The sequence below is a fragment of the Ammospiza nelsoni genome, chromosome 27, assembly GCF_027579445.1.
Source record: "Ammospiza nelsoni isolate bAmmNel1 chromosome 27, bAmmNel1.pri, whole genome shotgun sequence".
Lineage (NCBI taxonomy): Eukaryota > Metazoa > Chordata > Aves > Passeriformes > Passerellidae > Ammospiza > Ammospiza nelsoni.
The window spans coordinates 4040221-4061528 of NC_080659.1; the positions used below are offsets into that span (position 1 = coordinate 4040221).

The following is a 21308-nucleotide window of genomic DNA, read 5'->3' on the forward strand; positions in this document are numbered from 1 at the left end:
GCAGACGGAGCTGTGCGGGAGGGAGGGAGGGAGGGAGGCGGGAGCACCGGCGCGGTCCCGACATCCCTGCGCATCCCGCAGCCCCGCCGGGGATGCCGCCGCCCGCCGGGCCCTGAGCGCCGGCACGCCGGCGGCCGCCGGCCCCGCTCCGCCGCTCCACGAGCCCACCGGAGCCGCCACGGGACCATGGAGTGAGTAGCGGAGCCGAGCCGGGGTCCCGGTACCGGGCCGCGGCTCCCCCGGGCCCCGCCGGCTCAGACCGCAGTACCGGGAGGGGGGAGCGGGCAGCGGGGGCCGGGGGGGCTCGGGACCCCCGCACGGGGCTGCGGGAAGCTCTGCCCCGTCCTACCGGGGGCTCCGACACCCCCGATGCCGCGGCTGGGGAGTCCCAGCGTGGGGTCTCATATGCCCCCGCTCCCGGGCACTCAGCACCCCAAAACCGGAGGCTCGCACCCCCCTGATTTTGGGGATTCAGCACTCCGGTAATGGAGGTTTGAACCCCTCTATGCTGAGGTTTGGGACCCCCAAAACTGGGGGTGGGGCTCGCATCCCCCCCATTCCTGCGTTGTGACCCCAAAACTGGGGGCTCCCATCCCGGCAGATCCTGGAGCTCAGGCCCCCAATACGGGGGGCCCCCATCCCCTTTGTTTTGGGGTTCGGCACCCCCATCCCGGGGCCTCCTTGCCCCCGGTGCCGCTCAGCAGGTGCGGCCCCTCCCCGGTCCCGCTCCCGGTTTGGGGGGCAGCAGCAGCGGAGGAGGCCCCGGGATTGGGGTGCGGGGGTGCCGAGGGTGCTCGGGGTACCGGGGCTGGCAGCGGCGCAGGAATAGGGGCGAGGGGGTGGACAGGGCGTTTATTTTTGTGTTTCGAACCTGTTGTTGCTGCTGCGTGTGGTGGGGTGAGTGGGTGGGGAGAGCTGCGGACCCCTCCCTGCGCTGCGCCCCCAAACCCTGCCCTGGGGAAGCGGCTGTGGCCGGGGGGATCCAGGTGGAGCGGATGGACAGACGGACACTGTGGGAGCCCGGCCTCATCCTTTGTGTGCTGCGCTGGGGCCCTGACCGGAGCCGGGAGGGTGGGGGAAGGACGGAGCAGGCAGAGGCCACTAGGGGCTGGTGGCCACCGGTTGTCCTGCTGGTTTTACCCCTTTGGGGACACCAGGAGGGTGCTCGAGGTGCTGGAAGCAGCGCTGGCCCTGTCTCAGCCAGGCCTGGTGGCTCTGGTGCCCAGCATGGTGAACACCCCACTGGGGTTGGCACTGGGGGTTCCTCCGGGCAGTTTTGGGGTGCTCCTCGCCCTGGTGGGCACCTCACCCTGGTGGGCACCTCGCCATTGCCGCTGGGTAGTGACACAAGGGGGGCTCAACAGGTCCCTCCCAGCACATGGGAGCCATGGGGGCACTGGGGAGGGGTGTGCTGGGCTCAGGGTGGGCTCTGGGGGTGTTGTGGGAGTTGTGGGGCTGGGGAGGCACAGAGAGATCCCTGTGCTGCTGGGCCAGGCTTGGGGCAGCTCCAGGACGCCACAGTCCTGCAGGAAGGAGCCTCTTTGGGGAGGAAAACCCGTGTGTGATTTGCCAAAAGGCAGCAGCCAGGGGAAGGGCAGAGCCCAGGGCTGTGCCGTGCCCTGGGGAGGGGGTGAGGAGCTGTTGGGGATGGTGCTGGACAGGCTGGGGGCTCCTGGGCTCCACATTCACCCTGCTCTGCACCAACTCTCCCTCCCAAACAACCACAGAGGCGAGCAAAGGGTTTCTCTTTCCACCACCTGCCAACGTCTCTTTATTTTGAGTGAAAATCCATGAGTGACCCCAGGTGGGGGGCACAGCCACGAAGAAAAACAACAGAGCCCCTCCAGGCACTGAGCTGCAGAGCCTGGCTGAGGGGCTGGAGGATGAGGAGGGCCCCAGGGCAGCTGGGGACATGGCAAGGTGCTGGCCTGGCTCTGTGGGCACTGCTGGGGTGGGCACTGCTGGGGTGGGCACCGCGCCCTGGCTCCTGCTCTGCCTTGGCACAGGAGGAGGGTCCTGGCTGCCACCACCCACTGGTGCCCAGGGAGCTTTGGCAGAAAGTTTCCAAGTCTGGAAAAGTCTCTGCTGGTCCCTCTGGAGCTGCTCCTGTGCCCTCTGCTCCCGCCGCTGTCAGGGCTCGGGAGCAGCTGCAGATTCTGCACTCACATCTGGCTGCTCTGCTGGTTTGTTTTGCTGCTCTCCCCTTGGCTTTGAGGGTGAGGGCTCTCCTGGTCCTGCCTGCCCTGACTGGAAAGTGGCAATTGCAGGGGAAAGAGGGAGATTTCTGTTTGGGAAATAACTGAGATTTCTGCCTGGGAAATAACTGAGATTTCTGCCATGAGTCCTTTGGAAAGGCACTCAAGCCCTCGCTCTCTGCTGGCATCCAGGGAGAAATAAAACCCAGGCCAGACCCTGCTGCCTGCAGAAGGGATCAGCTCTGTCCTGTCCGTGTGTCCAGCTGGGGCAGCACTGTCACCCTTCCCAGCTGGAGCAGAGGAGGCCACAAACCCCAAAACAGCACCCCAGAACAGCATCCCACAACAACAGCACCCCACAACAGCAGGGCAGCGCCTTGCCATGTCCCCATAACAGCACCCCAAAACAGCTCCCCACAAAAACACCCCACAACAACACCCCACCACAGCACCCAGCCCTGCCTGGGGCTGGCAGATCAGGGGGTTCAGAGCTCACAGAGCCTCTCAGCTGGACCTGCCTTGCTGGGAGGAACTGGGAGGAACTGGAGCAGGTTTCCTGGGAAGCTGCTGCTGTTGGTGTTGCTGCTTCCTGGCTGGAAACAGCCCCTTTCCCCAGGGGGATGGGGGTTCATGGGCGTGCAGCTGGGCTGGCAGCTGGGCTGGCAGCTGAGATGGGCTTCAAGCAGTGGAGGTGCCCCAGGAAAGGAGGACAGGAGGTGCACAGCCCAGATTCCTGCATCTCCTCAGTGCATCCTGAGACAAGCAGCCCCCAGGCCCCAGACAGGAGCCACTGTCAGGCACAAGGATGAGCCTGGAGCAGGGAGAGGAGCCGGGTGGATCCTGCCCCAGACAGGTTTTTCCTTGGGTTGGGCCCAGATCTTGGGCTTGGCACTGAGCACTGAGCTCCCTGTGAGCCCCCAGGGTGTCATCCCCATGTCCCTGCTCCTTGTCTGGGTGTCTGGGCTCTGGATCCACCTTCCTGCTGCCTCCTCGGAGCATCATCTGTGCCTGTGCTCATGGCACTGCTGCTCCTGGCACACGGGAACACAGGGATGGCTGTGACAGGGGACAGGTGCCACATCCTGGCCAGTGCCAGCACTGCCACTGCCCCTGGGGGTGGGGAGCAGCCGGCTCCACTCCCATTCATGAATCCTGGGGGGAGTTTCCTTGCTCCTCTAACTGGAAAGGAGCTGGAAACCCAAGTGTTTGGAGGGCACTTGAACCATTGTTTGAAAGATCTGTAATTTTCCAATCAAACTCCCTTCCCCGAGCCTCCGTTCATCAAATATTCATGGGATCCATTTTCTCCTGGCACTCCCAGCCCACGTCTCAGCCCGGAGAATCAATCAGGCAGCTCGGCTTTGCTCTAATGCATCTGCGTGGCTTTTTTTTCGGGAGCCTGGGGCTGCCATCTCCTCCCCCCTCTGTCCCTGTCCCTGTCCCTGTCCCCTCCCCGGGTGGCTGAGGCTGTGCAGGGAGCTGGGAGGGGCACGATGGGCACTGGGGTGATGCAGACACTGTGGGGCAGGGCAGGGAGGATGCCCTGGATGGATGCAGCAGGGCCTGAGCATGGTCCCCACCCTGTCCCTGTCTCTGTCCCTGTCACTGTCCCTGTCCCTGTCCCTGTCCCCTCCCCGGGTGGCTGAGGCTGTGCAGGCAGTTGGGAGGAGTGTGATGGGCACTGGGGTGATGCAGACACTGTGGGGCAGGGCAGGGGGGATGCCCTGGATGCTGGATGGATGCAGCAGGACCTGAGCACGGTCCCCACCCTGTGCTGGCCACGCTCATTTGTGCCCATCCCTGCCCATTTCTGCCCATCCCTGCCCATTTCTGCCCATCCTTGCCCATCCCGCTGTCGCTGATGCATTTGCCTTCACGGTCGATGCATGGCAGCCCCAGGGCGGCTGCAGCCCCCTCCCCTTCCCCTCCTTTCCCCTCCCTCTCCTGCCATGGGGGCGTTCGATCCCGGCCCCGCTGTTCGTGGCTTTGTGACAGAGCTTTGCATCCTCGTCACTCCGCGCTCCTGGCATGGAAATGGAGCTGGAAATCAGCGCTGAACCCTCGATCGCTGCCTTTGCCACACAGCCCGGGCCTGCTCCATGCAGGGAGCTCTGCTGGGCTCCCCCAGCTCGGGTGGGGAGGGAGGGCAGGGCAGGGGAGCAGCTCCAAGCGGCTCTTCACACATTTGGATGAGCTAATGGGAAAAAACCGGAGGAAGGCAAATAAACATTATTGTTTCATGTCAGGCGGGGAGGAGACAAAAGGTCACGGGCTTCCCTTGTGATGGTGGGAAACGGCAGCATCAGCAGGGCTGGAAAGAGCTGGAGAGCCCGGGGAGAGCCCAGGGAGAGCACGGGGGGTGTGTGTGCTCACACGTGTGTGTAAGTCCAGCTTTGGGCCTGGGGATTGTTCCTGGGTGCTCCCAGGGTGTCATTCCCCATGTCCCTGCTCCTTTGGGCTGGTGGCTCCTGGGATCACTTTCCCACCCTTGCTGGCACCCAGGATGGATCAGGAGCACCAGAACCCCTAAAGATGCCCCAGTGATGCCACAGCTCTCTGTCGGGGTGCCAGGCCTTGGGAGGGCACCCCAATCCCTGTGATCTCTCTGCCACCATGAGCAGGAGAGCCCAGGGAAAGCAGGGGTGTGTGTGTGTGTGCTCACATGTGTGTGTGGGTCCAGCCTCAAGCCTGGGGATTGCTCCTGTGAGTCCCCAGGCCATCATCCCCCATGTCCCTGCTCCTCCTCCCTGCTCCTTGTCTGGGCTGGTGGCTCCTGGGATCACCTTCCCACCCTTGCTGGCACCCAGGATGGATCAGGAGCACCAGAACCCCTAAAGATGCCCCAGTGATGCCACAGCTCTGACTGGCGCTCCGTGAGGGTGCCAGGCCTTGGGAGGGCACCCCAACCCCTGTGCTCCCTCAGCCACCACGAGCATCCCCCCACATCCCCCTGAGCATCCCCCCACATCCCCCTGGCGCTCTCCCGTTGCCATGGTGCCGTTGCCATGGCACCGTTGCCAGGGAACCGTCGCCAGGGAACCGCCTCCATCAGTCACAAGGGCCCCAGAGACAGGGCAGGGCAGGCAGGATGGGGGTTTTGGGGGGGCTTGGGACCCCCTCACTCCACCTCAGTGCCTTGTCCCAGCAAGCAGGGACTTGGGGGGGCTTGGGGGGGGTCCCTGCTCAGCCGCCCAGGATGGATCAGAGCCCCCAGGGCAGGGTCTGAGCAGGCTCTGAGAGATTGTCCCAGCCTGTTTTGTGTCTCTCCCTGGGCCAGGAAGATTTCCTGGCGTCTGACCTGGCAATGTGGAGTCTGCAGCAAATAATGGAAAATAAAAAAAAAAAGAGGATGGAGGAGGGAGGAAAAAGCAGAACAGAATGTTTCAGGAATGCTGTAAAAGTTTGGATCTGTGGAATAGTGCGAGATCCAGGAGAGAAACAGGGCTGGGAGTGTGGGGGTGCCAAGGGCTGGGCTGAGGGGACCCAGACCAGGAGGAAGACCATGATGATGGGGTGTAGGGTGGTGAGGGGACACCCCAGGGGACACAGGGATGTGAGAGCAGTGCCGGTGGAGCAATACCAGTGTTGCTGCAAACAGCACAAAAATAACCACCACAAAAGCAACACCTTCCCCAGGGTTTGTTTGCCTGGCCTGGATTTCGTGCATCACAGGGATCCCCAGCGTGTGGGGTGAGGGGAGGACGGCGCCTCTGAGCAGCTCCCAGCTCATTGCTGCCTTCGAGGAGGGAGCAGAGGCTCCTCCGAGCCTGCAGAGCCTGTTTGAGTGGTGGGGCAGCCTGTGGGGAGCCCCTGTGAGGGCACACACATGGTGGCACATGAGGGCACAGCCCAGGGTGTCATTTGTGGGGCTCAGCACCCCCATCTTTGTCAAACTCCCTCCCTGGCAGCACTGAGCCCACTTCTCCATCCCTTGCTCTAGGAAGGGAGCAGAGCTGATCCATCGCTGGCAATACCTCAGTGCCTCCCACCCTAATCAGTGCCACAGCTCAGCGCTTCATTAGCACAGCCTGGCGGGCAGCCAGCGGCTCCCGGGGCACATCCCGGTCCCACCGGGCACTGCCCCGCACCTGGGGCCCCGGGGCTGGGCTGGGCTGGGTCAGCACACCCTGGGGACAGGGGGCTGTGGGGATGGGGACAGGGGGCTGTGGGGATGGGGACAGGGGGCTGTGGGGTGGGGGATGATCCCTGATGGTCCCTGGGAGAGACGTGCCAGGCCAGAGAGGAGCTGGCAGTGGAGGGATCCTGGCATGGCCGGGCTGCTGAGGTGCCCACGGGTGGCACGGGGAGCAGAGGCTGCTGGGGTGTGTGTCTGGGTGTGTCTGTGTGTCTGTCTGTACACATGTGTGTGTGTCAGTGTGTCTGGCTGTGCTCATGTGTGTGTCTGTCAGTGCACACGAGTGTGTCAGTCAGTCTGTCTGTTTGCCTGTGCACATGTGCCTGTGTACACAGCCCGGAAAGGTCACAGCCGGGGAAAGGTGTGAGCAGCCAAGAAAGGGGATGGAAATTGGAATGGAAAGCGTGAGCCAGATTGGAACACGGGGCAGCCAGCAGGGCCCTGCTCCAGGCCCTCACAGCCCCAGCATCATCCTGCTCCAACCCCTCACAGCTCCAGCATCATCCTGCTCCAACCCCTCACAGATCCAACATCATCCTGCTCCAACCCCTCACAGCTCCAACATCATCCTGCTCCAACCCCTCACAGATCCAACATCATCCTGCTCCAACCCCTCACAGCTCCAACATCATCCTGCTCCAACCCCTCACAGATCCAGCACCATCCTGCTCCAACCCCTCACAGATCCAGCATCATCCTGCTCCAACCCCTCACAGATTCATCATCCTGCCCAGCCCCTCACAGCCCCAGCCCCTCACAGCTCCAGCACCATCCTGCTCCAGCACCATCCTGCTCCAGCACCATCCTGCTCCAACCCCTCACAGCTCCAGCATCATCCTGCTCCTGCCCCTCACAGATTCATCATCCTGCTCCTGCCCCTCACAGCCCCAGCCCCTTACAGCTCCAGCCCCTCACAGCTCCATCATTCTGCTCCTACACCTCAGAGCTCCAGCATCATCCCGCCCCAGCATCATCCTGCTCCTGCCCCTCACAGCTCCATCAGGGCCCTGCTCCAACCCCTCCGTGCTCACAGTTTCCATCTGCCCCACAGCAAGACAGTGTCTGCATGAGCCGAGTGCTCCAGGGGCTGGGCAAGGCGGGATTTGGGCAGCATTTGGGCAGCATTTGGGCAGGATTTGGGCAGGACAGGGGTAAGAGGTGCCTGGAGGAGCCGAGCAGTGAGGGATGCTTGGCTCCAGGGTAGCGAGGAGGAAGCAGATGGTCAAAGGGAAGGGCTCAGCCTTGGTCAGTGTCCCACAGCGCCAGTGTCACAGCTGTCCCAGTGACCTGCCACTGCTGTCCCCGCTCACAGCTGCTCTCTGCTCTCTCCGCAGGGTCGTGGAGGCCAGCACCCTTCAGCAGGAGAGGCTGCAGGCCATCGCGGTGAGTCCCCCCCCGGCCGCAGGGCAGCACCCACAGCGCACGGCAGACACGGGCGGGAGGAGGTGCAGGAGGGCTGGGGCAGGCGCTCAGCCGCACATCGGGGTCCCGGCAGCTGAACGAGGGCTCAGAATGGCCCTGGGGGCTCCCCTTGGGGTGTCACAGCTTGAAACGGGGACAGAGCGAGCAACAGGCAGCTGGGAGGTTTAATTAACGAAGCAGAGCCTTAACGAGCCTCAAGTGAGGGAAATGAGTGATGATTCCTTCCCCAGGAAGGGCTGAGGATGCTGCTCTCCAGCCATGCCTGGCATGAGCACTGTATTATATCTATTATATTAATAATATTATCATTAATAACTCTATTATATAAATATACATTATAAATATATATAAAATTTATAAATAACTAATTATAAATAACTCTATTATATATTATATTAATAATATTATTATAAATAATTATATAAATATACATTATAAATATCTATTAAATTTATAAATAACTAATTGTAAAGAACTATATTATATATTACATTAATAATATTATTATAAATATCTCTATTATATAAATATATATTATGAAGAGATATTGTATATAAAATTACGAATAACTAATTTTAACTATATTATATATATTATATTAATAATATTATTATAATTAACTATATTGTATACATAGATATTATAAATAGGTAATATAGATAAAATTATAAATAACTAATTATAAATAACTATATTATGTATATTATATTAATATTATTATAAATGTCTCTATTCTATAAATATATTATAAATATACGTATATTTATATAATATATAAATATATATAACATATAACATATAACATATAATATATATTATATAATATATAATATATAATATATAATATATAATATATAATATATAATATATAATATATAATATATAATATATAATATATAATATATAATATATAATATATAATATATAATATAAATTATATATATAATATATATAATATATAAAAATTACAAATAACTAATTATAAACAACTACATTATATATATTATATAAATAATATTATTATACATAGCTCTATTATATAAATATATATTATAAATATATATATTATATATATAAATTACACATAACTAATTATAAATAACTATACTATGTCTTCTATTAATAATATTATTAAAAATAACTCTATTATATAAACATACATATTATAAATATGTATAAAATTATAAATAATTACAAATTACTATATTATATAAATATCTATTATAAACACACATAAAAATTACAAATAACCAATTATAAATAACTATATTATATATATTATATTAATTAGGGAGCAGCTGGGGCCCTGCTGATTGACCCCTCCCAGCTCAGAGCAGGGCAGGGGAGCTGCTCGAACCCACCCAGCGCAGCCCCAGTGCCCGGCCCCGCCGGCAGCCACCCGATCTGTGCCACACAAAGGGCAAATTGTTCTGGAGCAGAGCAGAAAGCGCCGGCTCTGACTCTGCTGAAATGATCTGGAGCAGCCCCAGGACGGGTGGCAGCGAGGGGGGCACGAGGCAGAGCCCGCGGGGCCAGCCCAGGGGACGGTGACATTTGGAGATGACATTTTGAGAAATCCTCCACGCCCTCAATGCCTCGGTTTGCCCCAGAGAGAGCAGGGATTCGGTACCAGCTTTGCCATGAGGTGTTCCTAAGGCTGGTGTGAAAAACCACTTGGTTTTAAAATTTTAAAAGTTTAATAATAATAATAAAATGGTTATAAAAATAGAGGCAATAATAATAATAATAATAATAATAATAATAATAATAATAATAATAATAATAATAATAATAATTCATTATATATTATTAAATACATAATATATATTATATATTATCATTAAATATATTATATTTTAATATATTTAATATAATAGTAATAATTAGTAATGATTATATATAATATAATAATTAGTAATGATAATATATATAATATAATAATTAGTAATAATAGTTTTGACAGTTTGAATTAGGACAATATGAGACAATAAAGACAAAGAGTTATGGACAGTCTGGGTACCTTTTTCTAGGCAGCATAAGCCCAAAAAGGGACACAGTTAACAAAGGATTGACCCTTAAAAACATTAGTCCATTGCATATTCATACACTTCATACATGATGTATAAATTCCATTCAAACACAGGATTCTGTCTGGTCAGTGTCAGCTTCTTCCTCTGAATCCTGACTGAGCGAGGTGGGAAGAAGTTTGTTCCTTCTGATAATGGGGCAATAAATTCTCTTTCTCTGAAAGATTCAGGTGTCCTGTGGCTGTTACCTCGCTGCAATTCCTTTCTTTAAAAAAAAAAGTATCCTTACCCAGCATCATCTCTATTTTAACATTTTGTTACAACCTAAAACTACATTTACCACACTACTTAAGAGAATTAACACAGCATCACTCTCTAACACAACACATATAATATTCATTTCAATATTTGCCAAAAGCCAATCACAAAATACACATTTTTCCCACCGCGAGCCCCAGTCCCTGGAGTTCCCCCTTGGCCCCGGTGCTCTCCCCTCCCTGCACCGACCCCTCTGTCCCTGCAGGAGAAGCGGAAGCGTCAGACGGAGATCGAGAACAAAAGGCGGCAGCTGGAGGACGACCGGAGGCAGCTGCAGCATCTCAAGGTGAGAATCCCCCCCTGGAGACCCCCGGGATCCTCCCCTGGCTGGGGAGGGCAGGATGGTGACCCCCCTTTTGTGCCCCCCAGTCCAAGGCTCTGCGGGAGAGATGGCTCCTGGAGGGAGCCCCGGCTTCTGCCTCCGAGGAGGAAGAGGCCATGAAGAAACAGATGCAGGAGGACGAGGTGAAGACCAAGGAGCTGGAGGAAACCATCCAGAGGTAACGGGGCCGGTGTGGGGATGGATGTTGGGGTGCAGGTAGAGGGCACAAAAGTCCCTCCAGAGACCCCCTGGCCACCCCTGGGCATCCCTGGGCATTCCTGGGCACCCCTCCAGCATCTGTGGGCAGGTGGGTGCTGAGATTCAGGTGCTGGGGACAAGGCAGGGCACGCTGAGCTTGGAGCTGCTGTGTGACCGTGTTCACAGGGGTCTCAGTTTGAGGGGAGAGACAAGGATCTGACTCCCATGTTTCAGAAGGCTTGATTTATTATTTTATGATATATATTATATTAAAACTATACTAAAAGAATAGAAGAAAGGATTTCATCAGAAGGCTAGCTGAGAATAGAATAAGAAGGAATGATAACAAAGGTTTGTGGCTCAGCTCTGTCTGAGCCAGCTGGGCTGTGATTGGCCATTAATTAGAAACAACCAACATAGGCTAATCAAAGATGCACCTGTTGCACTCCACAGCAGCAGATAACCATTGTTCACATTTTGTTCCTGAGGCCTCTCAGCTTCTCAGGAGGAAAAATCGCAAGGAAAGGATTTTTCATAAAAGAATGGGGAATGCAATCAGTCCCGTGGAGCCGCTAATTACCGAGCACGGTGCACACACACACACAGGGGTCGGGCACCAAGGGCCATTGTGTGCTGCTAATGGTGCAATGCATTCCTGCCAGAGCAGGGTGAGGAGCCCGGGGAGCTCTGCTGGGGCTGCAGCCCTTCCATGGGATCCATGGGGACTGCCCCGAGCTCTGCTGCGTCCCAGAGGGGCTGAGAACTGAGATTGTCCTCGTGGAAGCTCAGCCAGGTTTGGAGGGACACGTGCAGGAGCAGAAGGATGATGGAGCAACACCAAGTGTGCAGGGGTCACTGTGCAGGGGTCACTCTCCCTGCCCAGTGCCCATGGTGGGGTCTCTGCCATCCATTTGGGGCTGACCCCATTGGCTTTTGTGTTGGGGTCTCCAGCTGGTCACAGTGACCCCGAGAAAAGTTCAAAAATCTCTTTTCCCAGCCCAGTGCTTGAAGAAGGAGTCAGGTCTCTTAATTTCTCAGTCTCAAGGTTGTTTATTGTATCTTATCTATAAAATTCTTTCTCCTGTCCTGCCGAGATCTGCCCAGCAAGACAGTCTAAGGCACTCTGCCTGCCCCCAGGGCAGTGTTATGTCTTTATACTAAAAACTACTTGTACAATGTTTACAACTCCTTCCCAATACCTATCACCTATGTTAGACAGTGAGCTTCTACTCTAAACCAATCTGTAAGTGCCACCATCACAGCAGAAGATGGACGCCAAGAAGAAGAAGGAGAAAGGCTGGACACACCCAGTTCCCTCCATCTTGCCCCCCTGAACCCCCATTCCAAAAACCCCAAAATCTACTTTTCCACCCTGTGATAACTTCACTATTATTCTGCCTAAACTGTTGTGGCTTGCTGATCTTCATATAAGGTTGGTGATATTCAAACCCACAGGTGTTTTGGGCTCTGTGCCAGGTCTCTGAGCCCCCTGGCAGGGGTATTGGCCATCCTGGACAGACAGAGGGATGTCCTGGGTTCCCACAGTTTTCCCCTGCAAAGTGACAGCCATGCCACAGTCTGTGTGTCCCTGCACCCTGTGGGGACAATCTGGGTGTCCCCTCTCCCCTGCCCTGTGTGGCTGCACCCCATTTCCCTGTCCCACACTGCCCTCAGCCCTGGCTCTCCCTGCAGGCTGGAGAAGGAGCTGGAGATGCTGGAGAACAGCAGCTCAGTGGCCTCAACCAAGGAGAACCTGGCAGAGGCAGCAGCCAAGGAGGAGAAGAAGGCTGAGGCTGTCCCCAACACGCAGAAGGTGGGCAGGGCTGCTGGCCATGGGGTCGGGGTGCCCATCCCTGGTGGGTTTGGGGGGCTGTGGGTGGTGGGTGTGCACGTAGAGGGTCTATGGCAGTTCCTGCAAGCTCCTTTAACCTCTCCCTTCTGTTTTTTGCAGAGTCCCCTGGGCACAGTTAAGGGTAGGTAAATCCTGATCTCTCGGCTGTGTTTCAGCACCAGCCCTGCCCTCCTGCTGCCCTGAGGGCAGGATGGGTGGGCAGAGCCAGACCAGAGCCCTGTCCCCGTGTGCCCTGGGTGGGGGAGCCCTCCCAGGTGCCAACCACAGGGGCATACATTGGGGCACAGCCGGTCTCAGGCAGTGTCTCCTCTCCATCTCCAGCTGACAAGAGGCTCTCCAGCAGCCCCATGAAGGCAGTGGAAGGCAGTGAGATGATGAAGGCGGGTAGGTGCCCGCTGAGCTCCCTGCAGGCTGCTCCCCCTGCCCTCTGTGCCACCCTCAGCTTGCTCGATGCCTTCCCCAGCCCAGGGCACTGAACATCCCTCCTTGGTTCTGCTTTCACCCCAACCCACGGCTGGTTCGTGGCTCGGGGCCCTGCCCTGAGCCCTGCTCGTGTTTCTGCTGCAGTTCCATCCCCCCTGCTCTGTTTGCAGCTTCTCTGGGCAGGCTGAGGCAGCAGTGCCAGGCACAGGGAGCTGTGGGGCACACGGGGCTGGGGGGGTTTGGGGCAGAGCTCAGACTGGCACCAGCACGGGGCAGAGCCCATTTGGGGTCCTTGGATGGGGCTGAGGGGACCCTGCTGCTGGCCAGGAGTGGAATGGAAGGAGAGATGCCAAGAGTCACCCACCCCATGGGGGCAGAGGGGTTGTGCCAGCACCAGCACCCTCATGGGGGTTGCACCTCCCTGGGCATGAATCTGGCCCCCAGCCAGGCCCAAGGGCAGCACTGCTCACTGCCTGGACAGACGGACACAGCCCCAGAAGCACAGCAGCCGTGCAGGTAAGGGGATGGCAGCAGCACCAGGATGGACACGGGTACCAGGATGTGCCAGGGGTGTCACACCTGCCTCTGCCATTGACTGCTCCTTGCTGCTGCCTTGCTAACACTGCTGGGCCCTGCTGGGCACCTCAGAGCCCTGCTGGGACCTGCTGGGCACTGCTGAGTGCTCCTGAGCCCTGCTGGGCACCACTGAGCCCTGCGGGGATCTGCTAACATCACTGAGCCCTGCTGAGCATTGCTGGGCACTACTGAGCCTTGCTGAGCCCTGCTGGGCACCGCTGGGCACTGCTGAGCATCACTGAGCATCACTGGGCACCACTGAGCCCTGCTGAGCCCTGCTGGGAACCACTGACCCTTGCTGGGCACAGCTGGGCACCACTGAGCCCTGCTGAGCATCACTGGATACTTCTGAGCCCTGCTGAGCCTTGCTGAGCCCTGCTGAGCCCTGCTGAGCATCACTAAACCTCGCTGAGCACCACTGAGCCCTGCTGGGCAGCGCTGAACACTTCTGAGCCCTGCTGAGCATCACTGAGCCCTGCCGAGCCTTGCTGGGCACTGCTGAGCTTTTCTGAGCCCTGCTGAGCACCACTGAGCCTTGCTGGGCACCTCTGAACACTGCTGAGCCCTGCTGAACATCACTGAGCATCACTGGGCACCTCTGAGTGCTCCTGATCCCTGCTGAGCTCCGCAGCGCTCCTGCCACGCTCTGTCCCGGCGCCACCCTCATAGCAGGGCACAGGGAGGGCCAGGGCACCGTAACCCGCGCTGTCCCCTCTGTGTCCCAGCCATGTACTCGGTGGAGATCACCGTGGAGAAGGACAGAGTGACTGGGGAGACCAAGGTCCTGTCCAGCACCACCATGCTGCCCCAGAACCACTGCGTGCAGGGCGTCAAGGTGTACGAGGACGAGCTGAAAGGTACGGGCCAGGGGACAGGGAGAGGACACCCAAATGTCCCAGGAGGGTGAGGAGGTGTGGGAGCTGCTCCTGAGGGCAATCCCTCACCAACCCCAGCCCGGTGGATGGCAGGATTGTCATGGCAGCACGGTGTGGATGGTCCTGGTGGTTTGCACATCGTGACCCTGCACTGCTGGAGAGCAGAGAAGAGGATCTGTGCTGTCCAACGCTGTCCCATGGGCAGGGAATGTGCTGGCCTGTCCCACAGGCTGGCTGATGGGGATGGTAAAAATGCAGCACCAGGGACTGGTCCCTGTCTGCAGCTCCTGCTGCTTTTGGGAACATTGGGAACCTCTCCAGAGGACCATCATGGTGGCAAGGACCCAAATGACCATCGTGGTGTCAAGAACCTGCCAAATCCAAATGACCATCATGGTGGCAAGGACCTGACAAACCCAAATGACCATCATGGTGTCAAGGACAAACCCAAATGACCATCATGGTGTCATGAACCTGCCAAACCCAAATGACCATCATGGTGGCAAGGACCAGCCCACCCAAGGAACCATTGTGGTGGCAAGGACAAACCAAACCCAAATGACCATCATGGTGTCAAGGACCTGCCAAACCCAAATGACCATCATGGTGTCAAGGACCTGCCAAACCCAAATGACCATCATGGTGTCGTGAACCTGCCAAACCCAAATGACCATTATGGTGTCAAGGACAAACCCAAATGACCATCATGGTGGCAAGGACCAGCCCACCCAAGGAACCATTGTGGTGGCAAGGACAAACCAAACCTAAATGACCATCATGGTAGCAAGGACAAACCCAAATGACCATCATGGTGGAAAGGACCAACCAAATCCAAATGGACCATTGTGGTGACAAGGACAAACCAAACCCAAATGGCCATCGTGGTGGCAAGGACCAGACGTGGAAGTGGAGCATCCTACTGGGAACTGTGGTGGAACAAACCCCTGTTCAAGGAAAACACAGTGCTCCCATTCAGCCCCTCTGTGTGGCCATGGCCGTGCCAGGCTGGTCACTGTCCCTCACCCTCTGGCCATCACATCATGGCCCAGGTCAAGAGGAGAGCACAAGGAACCCTTGGCTGCTCTGGCATCTCTGCCCCAGTGCCACGAGCAGTGGGGTGGGAGAGCCCCATGTGGTGGGGACACTGTGGGGCAGCAGCTGCCCAGCATCCCTGGGGGCTCAGAGGTGGCAGTGGTGACCTGGCAGAGTGTCACACCAGCCCTGGCTGCCAGCAGACACCGTCCTGCCGTGGCAGCTTGGCCTGGCAAACAGCCCTGGCTCCTGCAGGGCTGGCTGGGCCTGAGGCTCTGGGAACAGCTCCTTCCACTGGGCTTTTATTTATTTCAGTCTCCCTGGCTGCTGCCAGGTGATGAGAGAGGGTCTGGCAGCAGCTCTGGGATGTTGTGAGAGTCCCAGCCCCAGTTGCAGCACCTTTGGAGAGGGGAAGGGGTCACTCTGTGACTGCAGAGGGGAAGATTGGGATGCTGTGGGAGTCCCAGCCCCAGTAGCAGCACCTTTGGAGATGGGGAGGTCACTCTGTGACCACACAGGGGAGGGTTGGGATGCTGTGAGAGTCTCATTCTCAGTGGCAGGACCTTTGGAGAGGGGAAAGGGGTCACTCTGTGACTGCAGAGGGCAGGGTTGGGATGCTTTGGGACTCCCAGCCTCAGTGGCAGCACCTTTGGAGATGAGAAGGGGTCGCACAGGATCTGGGTCTGATAGCAGGAACTTTGCCAACTCATTTGGTGCCCCCATCCCGAGCTCCTCTCACCTTTGGAGAGGGGAAAGGGTCACTCAGTGACCACAGAGAGGATGGTTGGGATGCTGTGAGAGCGCCAGCCTTGCTGGCAGCACCTTTGGAGATGAGGAGGTCACTCTGTGACCACAGAGGGCAGGGTTGGGATGCTGTGGGAGCCCCAGCCTCGGTGGCAGCACCTTTGGAGAGGGGAAGGGCTCACAGAGCTCATCTCGTGGCCGCACCCCGAGCCCCTCTGACCGTCCCTCTCCTGTCCCCGCAGTGGTGCACGCGGTGAGCGCCGAGGACGGGGCCCTGCAGAACGGGGCTCACCCCCTGAGCTCCTCCGAGGTGGACGAGCTCCTGCACAAGGCGGACGAGGCCGAAGGGCGCCAGACCCCGGCCAAGGGCGGCGCGGGCAGCCAGAAGGCGACACCACGACGGGAGATCACGGGGCTGCAGGCCAAGGTGGCACCGAGCGAGGGGACAGAGGGCGGCCAGGAGCAGCAGCAGCCCGTCACCATGATCTTCATGGGCTACCAGAACGTGGAGGATGAGAACGAGACCAAGAAGGTGCTGGGGCTGGAGGGCACCATCAAGGCCGAGCTGGTGGTGATCGAGGATGCCGAGGGCAAGGCGGAGCCGGCTCTCAAGGACCACACGCCGCCCAACGGCACCGCCCTGGAGCCGGCGCAGCCCCAGGGCGAGGAGGGCTCGGCGGGGCACGGTGCCAACGCCACAGATGCCAAGGAGGCCGAGCAGGAGACAGACGTGAAGAAGCAGCGCTGCAAGTGCTGCACGGTGATGTGAGCCCCGCGCCGAGCCCCCCGTTCCCCCATCCCACCGGACACCGGCCCCTCTCTCTGCGCAGCCGGGGACATCCAGCGCGGTGCCAACAGCGGGGATGCCCGCCCCGCGCGCCCGGTGCCAGCCCCGTGCCGCCCCCACCAGCGCTGCCTGTGGTGTTTATCAGTGCCCCCCTCGCCCCACGGTGCGCCCGCCCCGTGCCCAGCACAGCCCCGCTGCCACCGACACCGCCCCGGAGCCGCCGGGGGATGGAGCCGCCGGGCAGGGGATCGGAGGACGTCGCTGTGTCCGTGGATGAGTCCCCGGGAGCTGCCAGCCCGCGGTGGGCATGGGAGCCAGCCCCGTGCCAGCCCTGTGCCAGCCCCGTGCCAGCCTCTCCCTCTGTGCCTCCATCATCCAGCTCAGCAGGGCGAGGTTTGGCTCTGCTGGCCGCTGGCTGCCCCTGGGCATCTCTGCTCCATCTCCTCATCCCTGTGCTCTCCAGGCCCTCCAGGGCAGGGTGTGCCCAGGGCAGCGTCCATCCCTGCCTGGCATTGGGCTGTGCTGATGGCCAGAACCACCTGGGGCACCTGCAGGGCCTGCTCTGCTCCTGCTGGGCTCAGCTCCACATCTTGGAGCCCTCACTGTGCCAGCTGAGGGGGCTGAACTGTGCCCACGTCCCACCAAAGGCAATGCCAGTGAGGGAAGGGCATCGAGGGCAGCGTCCATCCCTCCCTGTCACTGGGCTGTGCTGATGGCCAGAGTCACCTGCAGGGCCAGCCCAGGCTGTCCCCAGGCTGTTCCTGAGCTCAGCTCCATGTCCTGGAGCCCTCACTGTGCCAGCTGAGGGGGCTGAACTGTGCCCGTGTCCCCCTGGGGCAATGCCAGGGAGGGAAGGGCACTGAGGGCAGCGTCCATCCCTGCCTGGTATTGGGCTGCACTGATGGCCTGGGGCTCCTGCAGGGTCAGTCCAGGCTGTCCCCAGCTCCTCCTGGGCTCATCTCCACATCTTGGAGCCCTCACTGTGCCAGCTGAGGGGGCTGAACTGTGCCCGTGTCCCACCGAGGGCAATGCCAGTGAGGGAAGGGCATGGAGGGCATCATCCATCCCTGGCTGGCACTGGGCTGTGCTGATGGCCTGGGGCTCCTGCAGGGTCAGTCCAGGCCTGCCCTGCTCCTCCTGGCACGTCCTGGAGCCCTCACTGTGCCAGCTGAGGGGGCTGAACTGTGCCCGTGCCCTGCCAAGGGCAGTGCCAGTGAGGGAGGGGCAGCTTGGGGGGCACAGCCCTGTGGGGCAGGAATGGGCTGGGGGTCCTGTGGCTCCTCGTGGCAGCAGCAGTGTGACCCAGCATCCTGTTCCCTTCTTGTCTCTGCCACGCTCTGGGCTCCTGGGCTGCAGCTTTGGGGTCCCCAGGGTGGGGGGCAGCCCGGTTCACCCCAAATTCGGGCACTGGGAGCTGCCAGGGCTGTGGTGTCCCACAGAGGGGCTGCCCCACCCTGCACCCCAGCCCTTCAGTGGGGATTCCACCACCAGCACCAGCGTTTCCTCCCCACTGAGAGCAGCTGGGGCAGGCAGGGGGAGCCCCCCATGGTCCCCAATGCCCACATCAGCTGCCCCCGAGCTCTCCAGGAGCTTTGGGCAGGGTGAAGGATCCTTCTTTAAATGTGAGAAGGTTCTTTCTGCCCTGGGGGTCCCCGAAAATGTGTGCGGGGCAGAATCCAAGCTGCCCAGCCCACCAGGACACCGCTGGTCAAACAGCCAAGGATGGGGCTCAGCTCCCCCAAGGATGGGCCTTTCCTTCCCCCACACTCCCCCTGTGTGAGCAGTGCCACCCCCTGTCCCCGTGCCACCCCTGGTGCCCCCCAGGTGCCACCCAGGCTGCGGTTTTGTCCCCATTGGAGTCACTGTGCTGAGCCCCAGCCCGGCACCCAGAGCCCATGGGAGAGGCAGGGCTGGGTTAGGGGGGTTTGGGGGGCACTGCCAGGGCTAGGGGGGTTTGGGGGGCACTGCCAGGGCAAGGGGAGCCTCTCCTGCCCCTCCATGCCCTGCTGGGCATCGCTGCAGCCCCATTGCTGCAGAGCAGGGCACGGCCTGGGGGCAATGTCACCTCCTGCCAGCCCACATCAGGGGCCAACACCGCCCACCCCACCCCATCCATCCCACCCTGTGGGCCCTGCAAACCCCCCAGCCCCAAACTGGGGCTCCCTCCCCTCCCTGGCACCCCCTGCCCCTCATTTGGCTCCGACCCCCAGCCCAGTCCGGCCCTGGGGGTGCAGGGGGGCAGGATGAGACCCCCGGGGGGGGTGTGGGGTCTGACAGGAGCGGGTGCTGGGCCTGGCATCGTCCCCCCCCACCCCACATCCCCCTGTCCCCTCCCAGCTCTGCTGAAGTGCACTTCCCGTGCCCCTGAGCTTTTCACTTGTGCCGAAGCCCCGTTTGAATTTCCCCTTTCCCATCCCATCCCATCCCATCCTCCCCACAGCCCGTTGTTTGTAAAACACCCAAAAACTGAGCAAATAAAACCGTGTGAACAACCAGCCTGGAGGCACCGTGGGTGGCTGGGCGTGCTGGGAGGGTGAGGGTGGGAGGTTTGGGGTGGGTTCTGCTGTTCCATCGTTGTGTGGGCAGAAAATGGGGGAAGAGAGAGGGGTCTGGGGTACCCAGGGGGAAAGGGATGAGGGGGGATGCTGGCCAGGTAAAGGGGGCATGGATGCCCCCAGGTGCCATCACCATGTGCCCAAGGGTCTCTCTGTCCATCCCCAGGCTGTTGAAGGCCAGGGCAGGGATTCCAGAGGGGTCTGGGGCACCCAGGATGATGGGAGGAAAGGGGTGATGCTGCCCAGGTAAAGGGGATGCGGCTGCCCAGGTAAAGGGAACATCGATGCCCAGTTTCCTGGATGCCCCCAGGTGCCATCACCACGTTGCCAAGGGTCTCTGTGTCCATGCCCAGGCTGGTTCAGGTCCTTCTTCTACCCAGGGTTGGGGTTCCAGAGCTCTCTCCTGGGGGCAGAGAGGGTCTGGGGCACCCAGGGTGATGGGAGGAAAGGGATGATGCTGCCCAGGTAAAGGGGACTGGATACCCCCAGGTAAAGGGGACATAGATGCCCAGTTTCCAGGATGCCCCCAGGTGCCATCACCACGTTGCCAAGGGTCTCTCTCTGTCCATCCCCACGTTGTTGAAGGTCCAGGGCAGGGATTCCAGAGGGGTCTGGGGCATGCAGGATGCTGGGAGGAAAGGGATGAGGAGGGATTCTGCCCAGGTAAAGGGGACATAGATGCCCAATTTCCAGGATGCCCCCAGGTGCCATCACCATGTGCCCAAGGGTCTCTGTCCATCCCCAGGTCCTGTTTCTGCCCAGGGCAGGGATTCCAGGGCTCTCTCCTGGGGCAGTGGGGCCTCACCCCTCGCTGGTGCCAGCCCAGGTGCCAGCACACGCCCTGAGGCGGGCGTGGAGCGCTCCTGGCTCCTTGGCATCACCTGTGGACTTTGGCTCAGCCCCAGGGTAGAACAGGCTCAGCTCACCTGCCCGGAAGCACAGAGCAGCCTGGCAGCCACAGGCACAGCCCCTGTGCCCAGGCCAGGCAGTGCCAGCCCAGCGGGAACGGGCACCGAGGGGTGAGTGGGGCACCAAGGGGGTGAATGGGGCACCAAAGGGGTGAATGGGGCACCAAGGAGTGAGTGTGGCACCAAGGGGGTGAGTGGGGCACTGAGGGGGTGAATGGGGCACCAAGGGGGTGAGTGTGGCACCAAGGGGCAAATGGGGCACTAAGGGAGTGAGTGTGGCACCAAGGGGGTAAATGGGGCACCGAGGCGTGAGTTGGGCACCAAGGGGGTAAGAGGGGCACTAAGGGAGTGAGTGGGCACCAAGGGGGTAAGAGGGGCACCAAGGGGGTGGGTGAGACCCCCAGCACTCACAGCTGGGGTGAGCTGGGCTCTGGGTGACACCAGGGCCGTGTTTGGGTGCCAGTGGGGCTGGCAGGAGCGGGACAAGGACAGGGATGTCCCGCGGGGACAGGGCTGAGTTGCCTGGCACGTGCCAGGAGGGAGGGCAGTCCTGGGCATGGCAATGTCACCCATCCCACTGAGATCCAGCCACATCCAGGCACCAAGGGCACCAGGGACGCCGTGGCACAGCCCTGCCCTTATCCTGGCAGCTGCCAGAGGTGCCCAGAGCAGGTGGCATGTCCCCTGCTGCAGGAGCTGGGGCTGGCAGTGCCAGGGCTGCCGTGGCAGGAGGGCAAACACGGGGTGAGAGGCCCTGTGGTGTGAGAGGAGAGCCTGGCACAGGGCTCTGATGCAATCCCCTCCTCTGGGGCTCACAGGGTGAGGGCAGAGCTGGGCACGGAGGTTCTGCTGAAGCTTCAGGGCTCCTCAGTGCCCTTCATGGAGGGGCAGAAAGTCTGGAGCGAGGTCTGCGTGTGGCTGCACGGCCACACCACCCTG

General features: G+C 58.6%; 1 protein-coding gene across 3 annotated transcripts; it reads left to right on the plus strand.

Annotated features, from left to right (window-relative positions):
* Nucleotides 1-77: 77 nt before the first annotated feature.
* On the plus strand, nucleotides 78-19389 carry PALM (paralemmin). Of its 3 annotated transcripts, XM_059489516.1 has the most exons (9): nucleotides 78-191; nucleotides 7665-7713; nucleotides 10303-10383; nucleotides 10467-10597; nucleotides 12310-12430; nucleotides 12569-12590; nucleotides 12791-12853; nucleotides 14194-14325; nucleotides 16362-19389. In XM_059489516.1, the coding sequence occupies exons 1-9, from the start codon at nucleotides 187-189 to the stop codon at nucleotides 16886-16888; spliced, it is 1131 nt and encodes a 376-aa protein (XP_059345499.1). In that variant the 5' UTR covers nucleotides 78-186; the 3' UTR covers nucleotides 16889-19389. The 3 variants fall into 3 exon arrangements, with proteins under 3 accessions (XP_059345499.1, XP_059345500.1, XP_059345501.1); XM_059489517.1 differs by lacking the exon at nucleotides 14194-14325; XM_059489518.1 differs by lacking the exons at nucleotides 12791-12853; nucleotides 14194-14325.
* Nucleotides 19390-21308: the final 1919 nt, after the last annotated feature.